Source organism: Lissotriton vulgaris, chromosome 3_1 (assembly GCF_964263255.1).
Source record: "Lissotriton vulgaris chromosome 3_1, aLisVul1.2, whole genome shotgun sequence".
Taxonomy (NCBI): Eukaryota; Metazoa; Chordata; class Amphibia; order Caudata; family Salamandridae; genus Lissotriton; species Lissotriton vulgaris.
The window spans coordinates 513,244,385-513,265,753 of NC_141689.1; the positions used below are offsets into that span (position 1 = coordinate 513,244,385).

At 46.1% G+C, this 21,369-nt stretch overlaps 1 protein-coding gene across 1 annotated transcript in view; it reads right to left on the reverse strand.

Annotated features, from left to right (window-relative positions):
- Positions 1-21,369, reverse strand: part of SV2C (synaptic vesicle glycoprotein 2C) — a 532,655-nt gene that overhangs the window by 299,525 nt on the left and 211,761 nt on the right. The window contains exon 2 of the mRNA XM_086962974.1: positions 7,831-8,011. Within this exon, the coding sequence (XP_086819100.1) occupies positions 7,831-8,011 (181 nt within the window). The remainder of the gene's footprint in view (positions 1-7,830; positions 8,012-21,369) is intronic.

The window sequence follows — 21,369 nt, forward strand, 5'->3', positions numbered from 1 at the left end:
TCTGCTAATTAAGAGTCTGAAAGCATTATTACTCTGAAAAAATAACCAGGGGTAGATCTTTGTAGATGTAATATATTGATAATGTTGGGCATGTTCTCAACATCAGCATTATTTTGTCCTTTCCTGCCAAGGAGCGCAGTTTGAACAGCACATTTCTTGGCTGCCCTTCCCGGTCTAACCAGTGGCGGCTCACATAAGGCGTGCTGCGGGGCCGTAGGACGGGGCAGGGCGGGGGGTAGTAAACTCGGACATACGACGGAACGGTGGAATGTAATAATTACTTTGCTCTGTTCCGTCGTATGTCCGAGTTTACTTCCCACCAACCCTCCCACTCCCCTGCCCTGGCCCACTGCCCCACAGCACGCCCTATGTGAGCCGCCACTGGGCCTGACCCTATAATTATGATTAAGGATTTTTTCTGCATGAAGCATCAGGGAATGCAGATTGACCAGGCTAAATCCTGGCCTTCCAATCCTTACATTAGGCCTCTCAATGGGTCCTTCCACTCTTCTGCTTCAGTTTCTGATGCTCTCACAACAACCAAGAGCAATTCTAGCTTTTATCGGTAGCAACTTCACTCTTTCTGTCCTCAGATTCTATACGACTTGCTGGACTGCGTGCTCATTTAAGTTGACTACTGTTGTGTCGCGCGGGTCTAAGCGCGACACATAAGGTAGGGGCGTGATGGGAAAAGGGCTTGGGGCCTAAACTATAAATTATACTCAGGAGCCACTGTTGCAGTAGAACTGTAAGGGGTCGCCTCCGTCGCCAACTGGCCGACGTGAGCACGTCTTTCATATTTTATTAACTGCGGGGGCCATGTGACCCTGACGTCGTGACGTGCCTGTCACGTGTCGCGATATTACATTCCTTCCCAACAAAGTTTAAAACAACATCAAATACAGTTTCATCAACAAAATACTGAATGCAATAGACTCATTATAGTCCCGCTGCAACTCTTTCACACCCTTAAGGCATAGGTACTCAGCAGACATCAAACTTGGCATGGAACAGTCTTACGTGATGTAGTCCCTCAGTCGTGACGAGGGTACGGGATTTCTTCGCAAGTGATATTGGGACAGACCTCGACCAGATGATGGAACGCCAGCAGCCTCTGGAGACGCTTCGGGCAAAAGAGAACTCGGCTCAGTGGGAGGACCAGCACCATTTTTAGCCTTGGTGTAACCAACCCAGGAATCATCCAGATCAGCACTCTCGCTTGCTCCATCTGCAGGGGCAGGGACTACCGCCCCATAATCACCCGGCTCTGGTACGGAAAGTGCAGCAGCCGCTGCACCAGGAGCTAGTGATTTGACGTGAAATCGTTTGAAATGAGAGACATTGCGGGTCACAGTCTCTCGCCCTCGGGTAGCAATGATCCTAGTGCCCTTAACGTTCACTACTGTCCACGGCAACTTCTTATAGGGGAGTTGGAATTTGCTGGCATGACCTCGATTTTTTAGTAGAACCAAGTCACCTTCTCGAATCTGACTGGCCTTGGCATGGCCACGATGGCTCGCCTGTGCATGGGCCTTTCTCCTCTTCGTGTCAATCCCTATATCATCAGGGACCTGGGGCTGCCAATTGGGGTGATGGGGTATTGAATCGGCAATGACCCGACCCATCAGTAGATGCGCAGGAGCCACCCCAGTGGTGGAGTAAGGCGTCTGCCGGTAGCTCCGAAGGAACGAAAAGATGGCCAACTCAATAGATTGTCTCTTGCCATGGGCAATTCGAATGACTTTATTAAGGGTCCTCATAAATCGCTACGCTTCAGCGGGAGCTTGAGGCCAACGGTGCGTTATCCGACGATGCTGTACCCCCAGCGCAGTGAGGTACTCTAACAGCTCCTGCCCCTGAAACAGCGGCCCGTTGTCTGTGCGGAGCTCTCTCATCAGACCTTGGGTGGCCATGATTTTTTCTATTTTAGGTATCACTTCCGCGGCACTGGGAGTCCCAACGATCTCCTCTTCAGGATATTTGGAATAGTCATCCACTGCTACCAAGGTGTGCTGTCCATCCGGTAGGCTGCCGAAATCCATGCTCACACAGGACCAGGGAGACTGCGGGCGAGGTTCCGTCATGACCGGGGAAGGGCGAGGTAAATCCACAGTGACTTGGCATGCAGGACAGGAACGCACCATGCTCTCAACCAGTTCGTCCATGAGTGGAAACCACACCTTCGTGCGAAGCCGTGATTTAGTCTTGACCATACCTTGATGGCCGACATGGGCTAGTTGCGCACATCTCTCTATGAGTGCCGTCGGTATGACCAAACGATGCCCTCGCAGCAAGCAACCAGTCCGGTCTTCAGTGAGTTCATCCTTCATGTGATGTAGACTTTCCATAATTCTTTGAGCGGAAGCTGTCAGGATTTTCCACTCTTCCTGGGATTTGTGCCAGTTGCCATGCTGTAGAATTCGTTTGGCCCGTTGGAGGCATTCATCTTGGACAGTTGCCGCTGACAGCTCCTGCAAAGAGAGCGGAATGGGACAGGATCGAGCGGTGACATACTTGACATACTGCTCCGTGTCTGCAGCGTCCTCCATTTCCTTGTCAGTGGCTGCTCGAGGATGTCGTGATAAATAGTCCGCAGGGTTGCGGGATCCTGGCTGATACAGTTATAATCCTGGAGTTGCAGCATCCATTTCTCAATCCGTGGCGGAGGCTTTGTGGACGTTCCTGCAAACAGGGCTACAAGCGGTTTGTGATCCGTTGTGACCACAAACGGTTTCCCATAAACATACAAGTGAAAATGGCGACATCCCCAATGAATGGCAATAGCCTCCTTTTCTATTTGGGAATATTGTTGCTCCATTGCGGTGAGGGACCTGCTTGCAAACGCTACCGGAGCCCAGTCCTCTTCAGGTCGTGATATCTGTAGTAGGACAGCACCCAAGTCCACTGGGCCATCCATGGCTATTTGAGTCATTTTCTCCGGGTCAAAGAAGACTAAGGTGGTTGCTTCTGACAGAGCATTTTTGATGTCCTCAAAGGCCTTCTATTGAAGCAGGCCCCACTGCCACGGAACAAACTCGTTAATCAACTCACTCAGTGGTGGCGTGAGAGTTGTTAGATCTTTGATGAATCGGCCGCAGTAGTTGACCATTCCCAGAAAACTGCGGACTTCGGTCACACTGCAGGGGCAATGGCGTTCTTGATGTCTCGCACCTTGTCAGGATCCGGGTTGGCACCCTCATTGGAAAAGGTGTAGCCGAAGAACTGCAGCTTTGTCCTTAAGAACTCGCACTTCTCGTGATGCAGCGTAAGACCAGCAACTCTCAATTTCCACAATACCAGCGTGAGACGGGCATTGTGTTCAGGCAATGCCTTGGCGTGGATCATAATGTCATCACTGACGTTGATGACTCCTGGGATATCGGCTATGAGCTCTTGTATGACATTCTGAAAAACCTCCGCCGCACTGGATACTCTGAAGCTTAATCGGGTGTAGCGTCGCAGTCCCACGTGCTTTGAGAATGTGGTTATGTTGCGGGACGCCTCATCAAGAACCAGTTGGTTATAGCCGGACCGCAGATCAAGTTTAGAGAACCAACATGCTCCCGCCATCTCTCCAATAAGATCGTCAATGGTCGGGGTGATGTGGCGCTCACGCTTTATGGCGGCATTCGGGAGGCGCATGTCAACACAGATGCGTACGGCTCCGGGCTGCTTGGGCTTACGAGTGACTACGATGGGTGAAACCCACGGCGTGGGGCCTGTGACCTTTTCAATTATCCTGGCGGCCTCCAGTTTCTTTCCCCTTGAACCTTCCGATGCCTTCGAATACCTCAGCGAATTCTTCCAGGAGATGTTGTATGGATTCCTGATGGACACTGAAGGCAAATGAGACTACTCCAAGATCTTCAGTAGCCCGACACCCTAGGAGCATGCCCTGGCCCTCTTCAGTGACGTATATGTTGGGGTGGACTCTCCGGTCACCATGTGCCACGGATGTTTTGAAGCGCCCCAAGATTTTCAAAGGAGTGTCTTGGCCGTATGCGAATACCACAATGGTGGGTCGGTCGCATCGTGCGGTGGAGGGCCTCTGCCATGACGTTGATGGTGGCCCCGGTGTCGATCACTGCCGGGACTTCTTGATCTCCCACCTGGATGTTACACTGGGGCAGGCGTCGCGCTTTGCGGGTGGCAGTTCCAATGAAGGGCTCCTTATGCACAACCCTCTCTTCCTCCTCGTCATCATCCATGTCACTCGGTATTGCGTTGACCCTTTGTCTTAGCCTGCGATATTTCTTGGCTCGGCACACTTTTTCGAAGTGATTGAAGCGCCCACAGCCCGAGCACCTTTTTCCTTTCGCGGGACAGTCGGCAGGCTGATGTACCCGCAGGTGTTGTCGGGGCACTGCGTGACCCTTTCTTGATCCATTTTGGCGCCAGCTTGGTGGTCACTGCATTGACACGTTCGGTCTTTATGAGTGTGTGGAGGGCCGTGGCCCGCCTCCATGTGAGCCGCTCGAGCTTTGGACAGCTCTTTGGTGCATCCGAGAGCCAAGCTGTCCGCCAGGGGCTTGCCAGATTCCTCGAGGATTCGTTCCCGAAGCTTTGCGGACACACAGCCTTGTATGATTTGACAGCGAATCTCCTCCGTCACATCCAGGAACCCACACGTGGAGGCCAGATTTTTTAACCTTGCATGGTAGGTGTCCAAAGATTCATCCGGGAGTTGTCGGGCCTGGAGAAAGATGAACCTTTCATAGACCTGGTTGGCCATGGGCTCAAAATGAGCATTGAGAGCGTTTATCAGGGAATGATGGTTCTTTGGCGTCGTTTCCACTATTGTTTTATCAATGTTGTGGATATCCTTCCCTCCGAGGTGGAGCAGCATCGCCCTCTTTTGATCCTTGTGTACCTTGGTGGCTTCGTAAGCGGTTCACCCAGTCCTTCCATTTGGGCGCTAGAGACAACGGCGACCCTTCGACTATGAAGGGCTCTATTGGAGGTATCTGCGACATGGTGTGTGTGGGCACGCTTGTGCACCTACGTGTTCCTTGCACGCTGCCAATGGCGGTCCTCTTCTGCCTTAGTCCCCTGCCTGGGACGAGCGGTATGCCTGATGCACCAGAGCTGACTGCGTTACTGGAGATGCGCAGGTTCCCAACAATATTGAGGCAATGTATGGCTCCCACCACTATGATTGCCGATAGCAACTGTGTGTCCCCAATGTTCTTTAGTTCTCTGTCCCCTGTCCTCTTTAGGAGTTATTCCTGATGGCAGGTGCTGTTCCTGACCTTCCCCTCTGCTACTGGAGTGAAAATGGGCAAATGTCAGCTACAACTCGGGGCACCACACTGTGTAGCTTCCCCTCACTTGCTGCTGTGTTCCAGGCCTGTTGGGGGCGGGGCCTAACTCCGTGCCGGTCTCTGGTCTCAGTACGAGACCACATTTTGCCCTGAACAGCCGACAGCCAGGCCGTGCTTCACCCAGCCATTCCTGGCAGGCAGAGAATGAGGCAGCAGTAAAGGCGGGCCGCTCCAGCCTCACACGCACCACACGGGGCGCCGCAGGGACGCCGCAGGGAGCCGCCGAGGCCGCGCTGGCTATCAGCGGCCCTAGACACAGCGCGCTCACCTCCTGTTTGCGCCGGGCCTCTTCTCCTGGAGCGGAACGGAGCACCGCACTTCACAGGGGCAACAGGTGCTGGACCCGGGCTGCACCCGGCGTCACTAGATAGGGCACGAGCGCCGCGAGCCCCAAGACACGCTTGCGGCCGCCACACCACAACACGAGGGCACGCCCACCTTCGTTGCCAGTTGTTGTGTCGTGCGGCCCTCAGTGCGACACTTAAGGTAGGGGCGTGATGGGAAAAGGGCTTGATGCCTAAACTATAAAATATACTCAGGAGCCACTGTTGAGGTATAACTGTAAGGGGTCGTCTCCGTCGCCAAATGGCCGACGTGAGCACGCCTCTCATATTTTATTAACTGCGGGGGCCATGGGACCCTGACGTCGTGACGTGCCTGTCACGTATTGCGATATTACAACTACCTATCCCAGCGATGCTACAGCCATCTTCAGTTCTGCCATTTTTAAATTTTATTTTGACACTTAAATCAGCAACATTTATTAAAACATAGTGCTCGATGGCATTGCTATCTATTTATAATTATCAGACTTTAACTCTTTAGTTTCTCTAATATATTTCCAAGTTATACCTGCTCTAAATTCAGAACCAATGATTGCGTGTTTTGTGACTATATATAATTGCTTGTGTTTCATTTTTATTATAGTAGGGCTGCTTCTCTGCTGGGCATTGTTTGTAGAGCAGATGCATCTAACTACAGTAAACTGATCTCGGCCGCCATCTTTAATAGAGACAGTAAACCGAGCTGTGTAAGAAAACAAACTGATATGTGCGTATGTTCTTGCTCAGAGCAGCTTTATGTGAGGATGATAAAGGTAAACTACTCAATACATTTCCAATTCCCAGATTTTAAATCTCTTATGATAAATACGTTAAACCTGTGAGTTTTGTAGGGAAACATCGTGAACAACAACTCCAGAACAATGAGTTCCAGAGTCACGCAAGCCTAACAACGACTTGCCCGAACAACAACTTAGCCTTAACCACGCATGTGCGTGGCTGAGGGTAAGTCGGCCTAGTGTTCGGGATGTGCGGGGAGAGCGGAGCGAAGGACAGGAACAGGACAGGTAAGAGGGGTTCAGGTTATTTTCTGGAGGGGAGGGGAGAGGTTCAGGGTAGTTTTTAGGGGGCAGGGGGGCGGGGTAGGTTTTAGGGTGTGGGGGTTCAGGTTCGTTTTTAGGGGGTGCAAGGGGTAAGGGATAGTTTCTAGGGGGTAGTGGTGTTTGGGGTAGTTTAAGTGCACCCGGTTAGTTTTTAGGGGGTGATGGGGGTTTGGGTTAGTTTTTATGGGGTGGGAGGGATTCCGTTTAGTTTTTAGGTGGTGCGAGTTAATGTTTAGGGGGTGGGGAGTATGTGGTAGTTTTAAGGGGGTGGTGTTCGGGTTAGTTTTTAGCGGTTGGGAGGGATATGGGTCAGTTTTTAGGTGGTGGGAGGGGTATGAGATAGTTAGGGGGTGGTGGAGTTTGGGGTAGTTTTAAGGGGTTCGGGTTAGTTTCTAGGGGGTGGGGGACAGGGTAGTTTTTATGGGGTGAGAGAGGTTTGGGTTAGGTTTTAGGGGTTGGGAGGGATTCAGGTTAGTTTTTAGGTTGTGGGATGGGTATTGTTATGCAATGGTGGGGTTTGGGGTAGTTTTAAGGGGTTCAGGTTAGCTTTTAGGGGTGGGGGTTACGGGGTAGTTTTTAGGGCGTTGGATGGGTTCGGGTACGTTTTTAAGGGGTGAGAGGGATTCCGTTTACCATGCATTCCTTTACCACTAAAATTTGTGGTTAAGGAATGCGTGGTAAAAAAATCATGGTTAAGACGCGGTCGTTGTGACAACCGCTTTGTTGAGGTAGTCGTTGTTGAGGACCTCGTTGTTCCAACATATAACCGTTTTGTGGAACATCTACATAATAATAAATATGGTTTATATAAGTGTGCTTCGTAGAGTAAGCTCAGACATTGTCCAAAGGATTTGTCAAGAGCTTAGACCAGCAGGGTCTCATTTCTATTACATTTCTACTTGTCTGCCAGTCTTCACCCGCTAACGTTGAGCGAGATACTATGTTACATGAGTGTCAACTGGCCCGCACCATCTTCGGAAACTTGGCATAAAAGCTTTGAAGTTCATTCACAGTTATCATGTGCACTGGAAGCAAACACTGCCTGTGAGATACAGCTGAAGACGAATACTACAGAGATAGCAATTCAAAGCCAAGGAAAGTAGCAGAAAAACCAGAAACTCTTACCCAAATCCAGAAAGCAAGCGACAGAAGAGAAAGAAGCCATAGCCCTGGACAAACGATGAAAGGAAGGCAAAGAATCCATTGACAGACATACAAATCAAAAGGGACTGTCTCCTTCCCACCTTGTCAGCGAGGCCGCCCCAGAAGAAAGCACCCACCATCATTCCAAGGTACACTATGCTCCCTGAAAAGAACAGAAAAGAGAGACAAGAGAGCTGTTATTTTCAAGCAAATCAGCAATGCACAATCAAGCAAAAAAAGCAACTGAAATTGAAAAAAAGAGAAAACTTGCAATGTGTGCTTAAGTGCTTGCTCCATGTTTGTTATTAACCGGGTCAATATTCCTGCATCAGATAATTGATAATACCATGGTGAAATGACATTTTTTGAATGAAGATTAATCTCATTTGTCGGTCGATTGCTTCATATTTTAGCCTCATTGCGTTTTTTTGAATGAATAAGAGGAAAACCCCCCAGCCTCCTAATCCCAGTTGGGCCAGGAAGACCTATTACCCTCAGAATTAGGATTTACTCCACACTTGTGACGCGTACAAAATCCTGCCTGTGCTACCAATGTGGGCTCTGTTGTTAGACAGGCATGGGGGCGTCTGCTTCAAAGAGATGTACATGAACGGGTTCAAAGATATGAGCAAATTAGAATGTGCACTTTATTCAAAGGAGGATTTTTTTCATCTGGTGCAGGTGTGAACCTCCCCAGCCCCCCTTGCAGCATCAATTGTCCCAGTGAAGCTGCTTTCAGATCCAGGACATCAATAGAGCAGGATTGTTGATGAGCGCCCACTAATTGGTGACGTGTGGTGTGAGGATCACACAGAGTGGACGCTTTAAAGGTTCCTACTTTCATGCTTTATAGTTCTGTTTTTTTCTGCAGTGCTTGAAAGGGGCCGGTGGTGTCTGGCTATTTGTACCCGTGTTACTTAGTTTTTTCCAAGACAGCAGGAAGTCCCTTCTTAGAACCATTTTAGGACATATGTAAAGGGGCAGATTTACAAGCCCCTTGCGCCTCTTTTGCGCCGCCGTTGCATCACTTTTGTGACGCAGCGGCGGCGCAAAAGATGCGCCATGGTGCGGGCTATTTACATCGTGACGCATCTGGGAGATGCGTCACGCTGTAAAGCCCTGCGCCTTAAGGAGGTGTTCCGGCGCAGGGGGGGGGGGGCGTTCCTGCACAGGAACTCCTCCTAAAAGTGGCTGAGTGAAATCTACAAGATTTCACTCAGTCACTTTTAGGCCAATGCTACGTCAAAACCCTGCCCCTGCTTGAAGCAGGCGTAAGGCTTGACGCAGCATTAGTAGAATGGGCCCCCCAGAGCATTGCTGGAGTTGCGTCACGCACGCAACGCAACTCCAGCAATGCGACACCTTTACGGCACAGATGCGTAACGCATCTGTGCCGTTTTTGCCCCATGGTGCACCGCATTTACAATGCGGCGCATCATGGGTGGCGGAGGCATGGCGCAAAATTACTGCTGCATCCCTGCTAATTTGCAGGGATGAGCCAGTAATTGTAAATATGCCCCAAAGTGTTTAAAGATACCTCAGTAAGGAGGCTTTCTAAGGTGGGAGGAGTTGTCGTGACAGCAGCAGGAAAGGGCTATGAAATCCGCAGCAATACTAAAGTACTTCAAGTCTCATAATCATCACCACAGGTCCAGCTAGGGCCAGTTTAAGGTTTCCGCTTTCCCTATACAGTGTATGTAAGCGTGCATGCAAAATGCTGGATACAGCAGGGGAAGGTCCTGCAGAGCCAATGGAGAGCCAGGATTTAGGAGGCTACTGTTGAAGCTAAACCCTGTATCTTCAGCAGGCAAGAGGGATGAACGCTTGATGATGCTCTAACGAGGGTTGTTTTACTCTGACTAATGAGTTTCGAAGGGATGAGCAAGATGGCAAGATAGGTCCCTTGCTCACTTTGCCACTGGATTCAAGCTAGCCTGGATGATTAAGGGTGTTACCCAGAAACCAGTCCCAGGATGCTTGTTTCTTGTTCAGGGAACACCTGGCTTGGGAGTTCGGGCTGGACTGTTCCCATGAGGCACAGGGTCAAGACTGATTTGCATATAGCTGGGTCTGAACTGGGGTGGGGAATTGAGCTAAATAATGATGATGGATTCAGCCCAGATCTGTGACTGGGGTGAGTGTCTGAAAAGTTTCAGTGCTCCGTCCAGCATCTCCTTGTGTTTGCTTTTTTCACCCTAAGTTGACAGGATATGCCCAGACGTGCATCCCTTGCTCACTTTGCCACTGGATTCAAGCTAGCCTGGCTGATGAAGGGTGTTACCCAGAAACCGGTCCTAGGATGCTTGATTCTGGTTCAGTGAAGACCTGGTTTGGCAGTTCGGGCTGGACTGTTCCCATGCGGCACAGGGTCAAGACTGATTTGCATATAGCTGGGTCTGAACTGAGGTGGCAAAGTGAGCTAAAGAATGATGATGGATTCAACCCAGATCTGTGACTGGGGGTGAGTGTCTGAAACGTTTCAGTGCTCCGTCTATCATCTCCTTGTGTTTATTAATGGCTAGATACCATCAGGTAGGGACTGAGCCATCAGCATCCATCGTGAAGGAGAGAATGAGTATTAATTCTCATGAGAGTACCTGAGCCTCTATGGCTTGAGATAGTGAGGTAGGGTGTTTAAATTTGTTTTCCCCTCCCTGGGGTGGAAGTGCTGTGCATAGTTACATTATTCCCTGCTGCAATGGGCTGCAAATAAGAGTATGGCATGTGTGATTATTACTCCACAGCAAGTCTCACATAGAGTGTTTCCTGGACACAGTTACCAGGTGGAGACACTAGGAAGGTCTTTGCATGATTCATCCTATATCCCTTTAGGATAAGGACACACTAGACAGAGCCAGAGCCTTTTCAATGGGCGTTATTACCAAACAGACCCACTGACCAACAGATGCTACCTGAGGAAGGTTAATACTACATATTTAGAGAAACACATTTTTTAAATTGTTCTACTTTTTTCATTGATAAAAATACCTTTTCATGAGCCTCCCAAAGACACATTACTGAATCCAACCCCAATTCTCCAAATTGTAAAACACATACTAATGAATGTGTTAAATAAGCATGTCGTGTATTATTCATAAGTATGATTAATACAAATACCTGTTTCTGAAATATTTGCAAAATGCCTGATCTGACGACTGGTCAATTTAAGTCACATATCATATTTTAGTTAAGAATAAGAGCACCTTGAGCCGTTGGTGCAGCACTTTTAATATGGGAAAAAGTGACGTACAGGCAGCACAGGCTGATTGTAAATAAGCCTCTCGGTGTCTAAATTCACTATTGAAAAAATGGAACCTGAAATTGCTTGCGGCATTTGTTTGTGTGGTGCCCTTTAGAGTTGCAGCTGCACTCTTCTATTCCTTCTTTTTGATAAAGCCAACTTTGTGCTGATGATCAAGCATTTCACAACCACTAACCAGCAAAAATATTCAGTGAGAGGAGCTCTTTGACCACAAACAAACATATCTGTTATTGGAGATAATGATTATAGTAAAAGAACCACCAGCAGCAAACATCCAGTATGTTAAGTAAACCGAAGTTTAAATTTGTAGGTGGATTAGATAATTAATGAAAGTGGCTGGCCGGTTGGTGGTAGATGTTTGAAAAAGGGTGAGGTGAGACAGATGAGGGCTGTTTGCACCTATTTATGAATGATCACCACCTCCTTTTACTCACTTGTATCCTTTAAAGGAAAAACTTCTCGCACTCAGCAAATATATCCTAAAAGATCTTGAAAATAAATGTCTCATATCAAGATCCCCTAAAATAATCTATCCAATATCAGACAACTCTCCACATAAAACCTCCTACAGTATCAAAGTTCATCAGGAAACTATTCTTGTGACAGATGTAAAAAACCTTTTTGCAGAATGGGCCAGTGTGTGAACACAAAAAAGCATTTTGGGATGTACGAATGAACCCCATTTTGGGAGTACATACTGATTCAGTATTCAGTATTTGGAAGGGGCGTATTTAGGGCGTCCCTTCGAAATACATCATGCTGACTTCCTCCTATCGAACAACAACTACATAGGGGTCATTTGCCATAAAGACCCTCAAAACAATTCAAAGCAATAATAACCACTAGCTTAAAAAGTGGTTTAGAAATATGGAGACAAAAGCCAAACAATTAAAACCTAAGAAGGGATAGTTCATTGACAAGATGGAACAAAGCCTACAAGTAGCATCTCTTAAAGATGCTAAAAGAAATCAAAAAGACAGTTTTTTAGCTGCCAACAACCTAGATGTAGGCCTCATAATCCCACGTGCCCTACACTTGTGTGATGTAATTAGTACTTTGTGGGAATGGTACCTGTGGAGCCCACACTTGTTTGGAAGAAGAATAGAAACGCTGTGTTATCTGTACTGATTCGGATAGAGGAATAAGTTAAAACATTGTTGAAGACATTTTTGTGTGTGTACATTCAGGGAAAGCGCTTCAACCTAGCACAACTTGCTTGATATTTGACTGTTAACTGGTACCTCAAATTAGTTCTTCAGAGAAGGATAGAGTAAATGTGCTAGGATGCTATGGTATTTTCTAAACAAAGGCTACTCTGAGTTAAAGTTACTGTTTCAGGCATTGCAGTGGTGCAGCTTTATAATCATGTGAAATGTTTTCATATTTAAGATAAATCACAATAAAGCTTATGCAATGGTATGGGTTACACTCCAACACGTCATGTTATATTTAGGGAAAGTTTCTGGAAGGTTCTTGAAAGGAGCTTTTCACTAAGTTGAGTGATCTTGCATATGTCGAGTGCATGAGAAAGACTGGCAACTTGTTGGATATATAAAGCCTTGAGTTATTGATACTTTGACCGCGGTATGAGCCTGCCCCACAGTAGCGTGTATCGCCAGCCATTCCTATCTCAAATCTTCCAGATTATATCACTCAGCATGAGCTTGAACCTAACGAAGAAGGGGCATGGAATAATATCTTCTCTTTCATTACTACCTTGCTGATTGCTTAACCTCTCCACATGCATAATTTATTAAATTAAATTTACATGTTAAAAAGCTGTTCAATGTAACATTCCCCTTGAGTGTGTCCATTAGATTTCCTACTGCTCAGCCAGTATGCATGAGTGTGTGTGTGGAATGTTGGAGTGCCTGATGACTGAGTAGAATGTTGGTGTGCCTGGTGGACTGGAGGCATGACAGTTAGAGAGAGTGGGCTGAGCAGCAAAGATGCTGCTCCTGGCGGGGCCTCTTAACAGCTGAAATGAAGAACAACCATCCTGTAACTTACAAATACACCTCTACTTTGGTTTACCTCGTGGCTACTATCCATCATTTCAACAATTACCCTACTATATCAATAATACATTTCCAAACCATCAGTTTAAGACAGCTAACTACTTTACTTCTGAGGATTTATGAATAGGAGACACTTGTGCACATTTTAAGCGTGGTGGGATCTCAACTACCACCTTAGCCACTATGACCGTCCCTCTTCATTTAATGGTTTTGAAGACTTAAGTAACCTCATTAGTTAGTGCTCTTAGCACAGTGCCAACATTGCAGGTAGGCTCCTATGTTAATTAAAAAACACGTTGCCCATTGTCACTAGGATTAGAAATCTGACCTTACAGGAAGGTTCTATGTCTTTGCAGCCTAAGGAGATATAATTGTGCCATTAGTTAGAAAATGCACACATGACTCTTTAGTCCCTGAAATTCACTGACTCTTAGTTAACTTCTTGATGGCATTCAAGAAATGGCGGTGGGACACCTTGACAGCACTGTGGAGGATGGCTGCCAACCACTTTGCTTACTCTGGAATAAGCTTGAGTTGCACATATGTCAATGTGTGGATCATTACACATTTCGAAAACTTCTTAAAACATCCTTATTTGTTGCCTAATCTGTCTTCTCCTCTGTCTTAGTTTTGTTGCGCCGAGATACCCTTCCTGGGTCTTTCACATGCATTATAATTTTAAATAACATAAGATAAGAGGTAGATGAAGACATGTGCTTTCTGTCAGAGACAACCTATAGGAGGACGGTGCTGCTGGGATGGATAACTATTGGTTCTTTTCAACATCAGTTCTGCATTTTAGCACTGCATTCTCCTCAACTGGCTATTTACAGTTGCAGGACTACATTTATGGGACCACAATGCACTGAACATAGATGGTTTATTTAATGCTCACAGAGATGCCAGTGATACTACTGGATCCACAGGTGTCCCTGCTGTCACCTGGAGCAGGGGACTACGAGAGTGAACTACGAAGATGAGGAAAAGGAGAGTTATAAACATGCCTTAGCTAATCACAAACATCTTTTAGCTATGGAGAAAACGACTTACTTCACTAAACAGATAGAGTCATCCAAAAACTCAGCAAAACAGCTGTTTTAGGTTGTGAAGAAGCTCACAACTCCTCTAAATAGCCCACTATCAGAGAGCAGCCAATCTTTATGTCATAGTGTAGCTAGCGCATTTAGGAATAAAGTCAATGATATATATAGTATCTTCACCATTACTTCCAATAAGGCAACTGACCTGCATCCCACTGTTGTGTCCCACAGAAAAAATGAGTGTTGACTTTCAAACAGGTATCCAATGAGCTTGTGGAAAAACTCATTCAGGATACCAAATCTGGATCCCCTTCGGATCCATGTCCCCCGGCAGTTCTTAAAAGCATTGCAGGGGAGGTAAGTCCAATCTTAACCAACATTTTTAACAATATGTTTTTATCAGGAATTTTTCCTGCAGTCTGGAAAGATGAAATCATTCTTCATCTGCTTAAAAAAGCTAATCTAGATCCGTCCCCAACTAGCAATTATCGCCTGTTTGCAAGGCTTCCTTTACCCGCCAAGATGGTTGAGAAAAGTATGAATAGCCAACTCACGCAATTCATCGATGAGAATGAAGTACTCGACCCATCCCAGTTCGGTTTCCGTTCTAGGTATAGCACGGAGACAGCTCTCATCAAGGCCACTGAGGAGATCAGAGCAGTGATGGATAAGGGTGGTGCCGCTGTTCTGATTCTCCTCGATTTATCAGCGGCCTTTGATACTGTGCACCACGACATCCTACTCACACGCCTTGAACATCTAGGGATTAGGGACCTTGTCCTACATTACTATCATCCTTTCTGAAGAATAGAAGGCAGAGAGTTTCCCTCGACCATTATCAGGCAACCCACTATGTACTTCCTTGCGGGGTCCCTCAGGGCTCGTCGTTGAGCCCCACGTTGTTCAATGTTTATGTCTCCGAACTTGCATCTTTAATACAGAAGTTTGGCTTCAAATTGACATCTTATGCCGACGATACACAGATCGTCGTTGTGGCCTATAAAAACACTTTTTCCCAGGTAGTACAGTTTCAATGCTGCAGGAGGGAAATCAGCCTCTGGATGGGAAGACACTGTTTAAAACTCAATTCGGATAAAACTGAATTGGTTACCTTCGGCAATCTACAGCCAAAATGGGATGGGCTATGGTGGCCGGCTGAACTGGGACAGACTCCTGAACCAGTGATGAAGGCAAAAAACCTCGGAGTTCTGATAGATAACGGTCTCACTTATGCACATCAAATTAATGCTATAGTTTCAGCCTCCTTCTATCTGCTGAAGAAACTTAAAAAGGTCTTACCATTTATTCCTCAGGATCTTAGAAAAACAGTGGTGACCACCTTGGTGTTGCCTAAGTTGGACTACTGTAACGGTTTATACCTTGGGTTACAGAAACAACATCTAACGAAGCTCCAGATGGTACAGAACGCTGCAGCCAGGCTTCTATTGAAAATTCCTAAGTACCAATCATTTAAAGAAGAGATACGAAATCTCCACTGGTTGCCTGTGGTGCAACGTTCTAAGTTTAAGGCACTCTGCCTTGCCCATAAATCACTGAATTGGGCAGGACAGGTACCTTTGAAACATATCTTCTCATGGAACCACCCAGGCAGGCAGTTAGGATCGACAAACGCCAAATTAATGCTGGTTCCTAAGATCCGAACTGCTAGCTGGGGAGGTCGGAGCACGGCCTATTGTGTAGCAAAAATATGGAGTGCTCTCCCTGCATCTTTGAGAGGGTTGAACTCCCTCTCCTCCTTCAGAAAACAATTAAAAACCTGGCTATTCTCAAACTTGTCGCATTGTTTCTTTCGTCGTCTTCAGGTACTACTCTGGTCCAGCGCCAAGACACCTCAGGGTATTCGCGCCTTTATAAGTTTCACTAACATTAACATTAACATCTATGGTAATTTTCAGCAAGTTAATGCAAAACTGTTTGCCCTCATTCATTGTTTTGGGACAATTGTTCAGTTCTATATCATCGACAACCAGCTTCTGGTCTAGTCCAATACTAGGAAGAATTATTTGTTATTGTTTAGTGTCAGGCTTTACATAGGCGTTCTTGATTTTTTAAAGTTCAGAATAAGTTAAACACAATGTTCTAAAGCAACAGGACAATGTGTAAAAATATATCTTCTTCTAAATTCTCACAACTAACTAATCCACTCTCAAGTCTAACATGTGGTTGTAAGACTGCATTCCATATGAGTATTATTAAGTTCAACTGCCGGGTCTCCCAGGCGTCAAACTTGCATTCTAAGGTTATCACGCCAGGCCCCCGTCACACCAAAGTCCAGTCCTTGCCAAATCATATCACAAAACTGTTTAAAAGATCAGAAGGTGCACGTTTACCCAGCATTTGTATGATGTATTGCAAATTTATTGCAAATTCTCATTCATAGTATTTTACTTCGGCCAGCATATTTTACATTAACATACAGTATATCAAGGCTGTGATTTTTGAGACTTGAAGGTGGAGAGCACGTTATAATGTTCTTCTGGGTTGCCTGTGCCACTTGCAAATCCACACTGGCATCACTATCCAGAGAGAGAAATTGACCAAATACAGGCAGTCCCTCGTATGCTGCACTGCCAGCACCGAAGGCCATGTTCATATTGGTCAACTAACCAGACATGAACTCGTGCCCAGAAAAAAACAAGCCATCAAAACATATTGCATCTGTTATAGACAGAATGTATTTTGAACAAGCACATCTGTAGCTTAAATGTCCAGCCACAAGAAGACAAGGTAACTTTCTGTCACATACCTAGAACCTCTGCTTTGGTTTAAGCAGTTTTTGGAAGAAAGCAGAGTACAAAAAGAGCCTCTCGATATGATGCATACACCAAAGGATGGTGCACTAGCGAATACTAGTTAAAAAGTGACTGCTGTCTTCAGAAGTACAGAATGCACTGACCCATGATTTGCAACACTTGTCGAGGGAGCTCAAACTCAACAACAAATGCTCATGTTAGAATTGCTATATGGTGCCCTCTAGGGTGACCTTTACAGAGGATTAGAATACCTCTAATTAGCAACACCTTGATTTTATGTGCTCCATATTATTGGACCCGATAAGTGTTTGGCATTATTAGGACCACCTGCAGTTTAATTCAATTCAAGTCAAAAACTTTATTCGGTCTTAAAAACAGTAGACCATAAAAGTACATGAAAGAATAATGTGCAAAACTGTAAACACACATGAGAAGGTACAAATAGTCATAAAATGAGAATGTTTAAAAAAGCTGAAAGAACTTTTGAGGTACGAAACAAACACGTTGGATAATACATCATAGATCCATGCTTAAATGGGCAACATGACTATCAGATTACATAGAAATATAGCACAATAGCTGCTGGCAAGATATGTCAGAAAATACCTCAAACATCCGTAATTAAAAGGGACCATAAGATGCGAAATGGGATCAAATTGCAGCGTGCTGTTACCGAATTGGAGTTAAAAGCTACAATTTAAAAAGCAGGAAGGGGGGAAGCGGGAGAATAAGACCTCCAATAGGGTTCGCCACGCGCTCCTACTGTCCCCCGCTAATGGACCCGATGTATCTACCATGTTCAGTGTATTATGCCATGCTGCGCGTAATATTCTATGGGACTAGCCCGACATAGTGCATCTAGCCATGAGTGCTGCTTTTAGGAAGGCACAGACAAAAAAAACAATTTCAGTGGAGCACAAAGATTGTGAATGGAGGAGAGCAGGTCTGCAGCGACGAAGGCCTAGCCTCCTTAATAAAGGTATCAGAAAGTGCTGTCATGCTAATCTGTGCAAATTGCAAAAGAACATAAAATGCAGTAATGATTGAGCAGAGTGATTATCACATGGGCAAAATGAGACCGTGTTCCCTTCTGAGTCTGAAAAACATTTCCAATCCAATGCAAAATTTCTTTATTTCGGTCCTTAAGACCATAAAAGATCCATACAAAATACATTTATACATCCACATTAGAAAAACACATTACATTTTTAAAATACAGTAAATAAAAAATAGCTTTCATGTTGTGCCAGAGATAAAAAATTGATTGGAAGGATCAATTACATGATTTTAGGAGGAATAGTTTCAGGGTTAAAAAGGATAATTCTGATTAAGAGAAACATTCATGAGTTCTACATTTAGGCCTGTAATAGTTTTTTTCTTATCTGCCACATAGCCATAATGAATTTAGCCACTGCAAATACAATATGGGGCAGGGTGCTTGTTTTTAAAATTCTATATGCAAACAGGTAAGACCTAGATCCCAGGTTCCTGCATAAGGGCACCAGCCAGTATTTCCTGTAGGCAGGGCAAAAGAAAAGAAGATGAATTTCCTCCTCGTCATGTGTGTTACATCCAGGACAAGATCTATCCCCCCTTAAGCCATTTGCAGGTGAAGGTTTTTATAGGCAAAGTGCCTAACCTCCACTGTATAAACAATTTTCTCGCTAGGATGGAGAATATAATGTCCATAAAACCTTCGAATTCTTACGAATTCTTAAATTCCAAAAAGCGGTCAGTCAGAGTGCCGTTGGTAGAACCGGACAGAAGAAGAGCTAAACTATGTTCCTTGTGGATTTGCGCCAGATTTTTATGGGAAATAGTTCGACATCCCTGCTCTGGGTCCTCCCACAGCTCAACCAGTTTCAACCGGTACAGTTCTTTTTTAACAAAGGCCAGCCATGGGATTCTATCGCACTTATTCAAGCTCATTACATGGGTGAGGTCGCGCCTGTAATGAGCGAGCTCACTGGTGGTCCATAGCCTGTGCCAGAATCTTATTGGCTTTGACTCCAATTCTACAACGATAGAGTGTAAACCCACATCTAATCTTAGGGGGAGCAGAGGTGTGCCATGAGGGAGTGCCAAAAGGCGTCTTAAGAAATTATTTTCCACATTGGCCAGATCACGTCCCGCTTTATACCCCCAAAGCTCGCTGCCATAGGATGCAGCCGCTTTAGCTTGAGTTTTGTAAAGCTCTAATGCCGGGCTTATGGGTTTGAAGGTGAAAGTGTTCACAGCCTTTAGGATGGCACCTGAAAGTTGGCACAACTTCATCCGGGATTTTACTATTTGGGGGTCCCAGGATAGATTCTCATGTAATGTGACCCCCAGGTATTGAAAGGTTGTAACCCTTTCCAAACTGGCTTCGCCCAAGGTGGAATTTGGTCTGGTCTTTGGGGATGGGTTAAAGATCATGAACTTGGTCTTCTCAGTATTGATCTCTAGACCATGCTGTATACAGAAGAGACCAAATCCATCTAGGATCCTTTGTATCCCCATCGGAGATTTGGAAAGCAGGAGGGTGTCGTCAGCAAACATAATAGCTGGCACCCTCCTGCCTGCCAAAAGAGGGGCGTCATTGTCTCTAACATTGTCCAGGTGGGATATGACGCTGTTAACAAAGAGGCAAAACAGGGTTGGCGCCAAGACACAACCCTGCCTCACCCCCCTGAGAACAGGAAACCTTGATGACAATGCTCCATCCCTCCCGCACCTAACCTGCGCGTAATTGTTGTCATGGAGCCTAATTATAGCATGGAGTATTTGTGCAGGAACACCCAGCTTCTGTAGGACCTCCCATAGTTTCTTGCGTGGGACCATATCAAAGGCTGACCTCAGGTCCACGAACACCATGTACAGTCTCCCCCCCTCTATCCTCACTGTTTTCCAGTACAGGAGGACGAGGCGGAAGATCTGGTCCATGGTGGACGTGTTTTTCCTGAAGCCAGCCTGGAGTGGGCTCAAAATTTCATTAGCCTCCATCCAATCCATAGGATGGTCCAGGAGAAGACGGGAGAAGAGTTTTTTGGGGAACATCTATAAGGCTGATCGGCCTGTAGTTGGCTGGGAGAAGGGGAGAACCCATTTTGTAAATGGGCACTATCTCTGCCTCCAGCCAAGTACAGGGGATCTTCATGCCTCCCAAGATAGCATTGAAAAGAATTAAAAAGTACGGGCCCCAGATCTCCGGATGGTGTCTGAAAAGATCACCAGGCAATCTATCCAGTCCCGGGGCCTTCCCCATTGTTAATCTCTCCATTGCGCCCACCACCTCCCCAAGGGTGAATTCCAAACCAGCCGCAGAGGTGGATAAATCGCCTGGGGCATTTTCATCATTTGTGAGTTGTTCGGTCTCTTGATATAGTTTACCAAAGTGGTCTTCCCAAGCAGAGGTTGCAATGTTTGGCTCTACTGCAGCTTTAGGTTCTCCTGTACCAAAATTAACCAGGGACCAAAAAATTTTAAGATCCCTGGCTTCCAGTGCTAGGGAAAGCTCCTGCCAACGATTCCAGTCCCACTCTGACCTTGCCAGTGCCAAGGCCGCCTTGTACTCCCGCCTGAGTTCGGCTACCCTGGCCCTATCTGTGCCTGCTTTAATTGTGGCGATGAGCTCTGTTTTAGCCTTTTTACAAGAGGAGTTGTACCAGGTTGAGGTTCTGGTCTTTTTGCGTCGTGGGGCTGCCACAGGGTAAAAAACCTCACCAAGTGCTCCCACCAAGTTGTCATGAATTTGGCCTAACTGCTCGTTAAAATCCGGTTGTCTGGGCAGATTGATTAAATCCTCCATTTCTTCAAGGTTAGGGAGTGCTACTTCATAGATTCTACTTATATTATCTTCTGCACTGTTTATTTTCCCCCATTTAACCCTTCGTCTGTTGGAAGTGAGAACCAAATTCCCAGGGTTACCACAGGGGTTGGTAGATGGTGACTCGCCAACAGGGGCAGAGTGTTTAATGACTCTGCCAATGTTTTTAATCATGTTGTTGATGAGTGAAATTGGTGGGTAGCACTTGGGCGACGATCGGTCTACCTTTTTGAATATGGGGACTATTATTGCAGTAGACCACGAGGGTGGAATAGAAGATGAAAAGGAAATGTTACAATTTTTTTGTAATAAGAGGGCCCCAAATGTTGGGCATGGATTTCACCAGGTCCATCGGTACCCCATCTGGGCCTGGGGCTTTCCCTCCTTTACTGTGCTGGATGGCCAACTCAATTCCTCCAAGGTTAGCAAAACTGGGGAAGAACACTGCAGTGTGGAATGAAGAGCAGTGGACACAATTGGCTATTCCTCAGTGTGGTAGATGGAGGCAAAGTGGGTAACCCAGTCTGCGCCAGAGATATTATTTTGAAGAGGGGGATTGGTGGGAGAATTCCTGGACCGTATCAGTTTTACCGTGATTTGCTATCCATTCCCTTGGACCCTA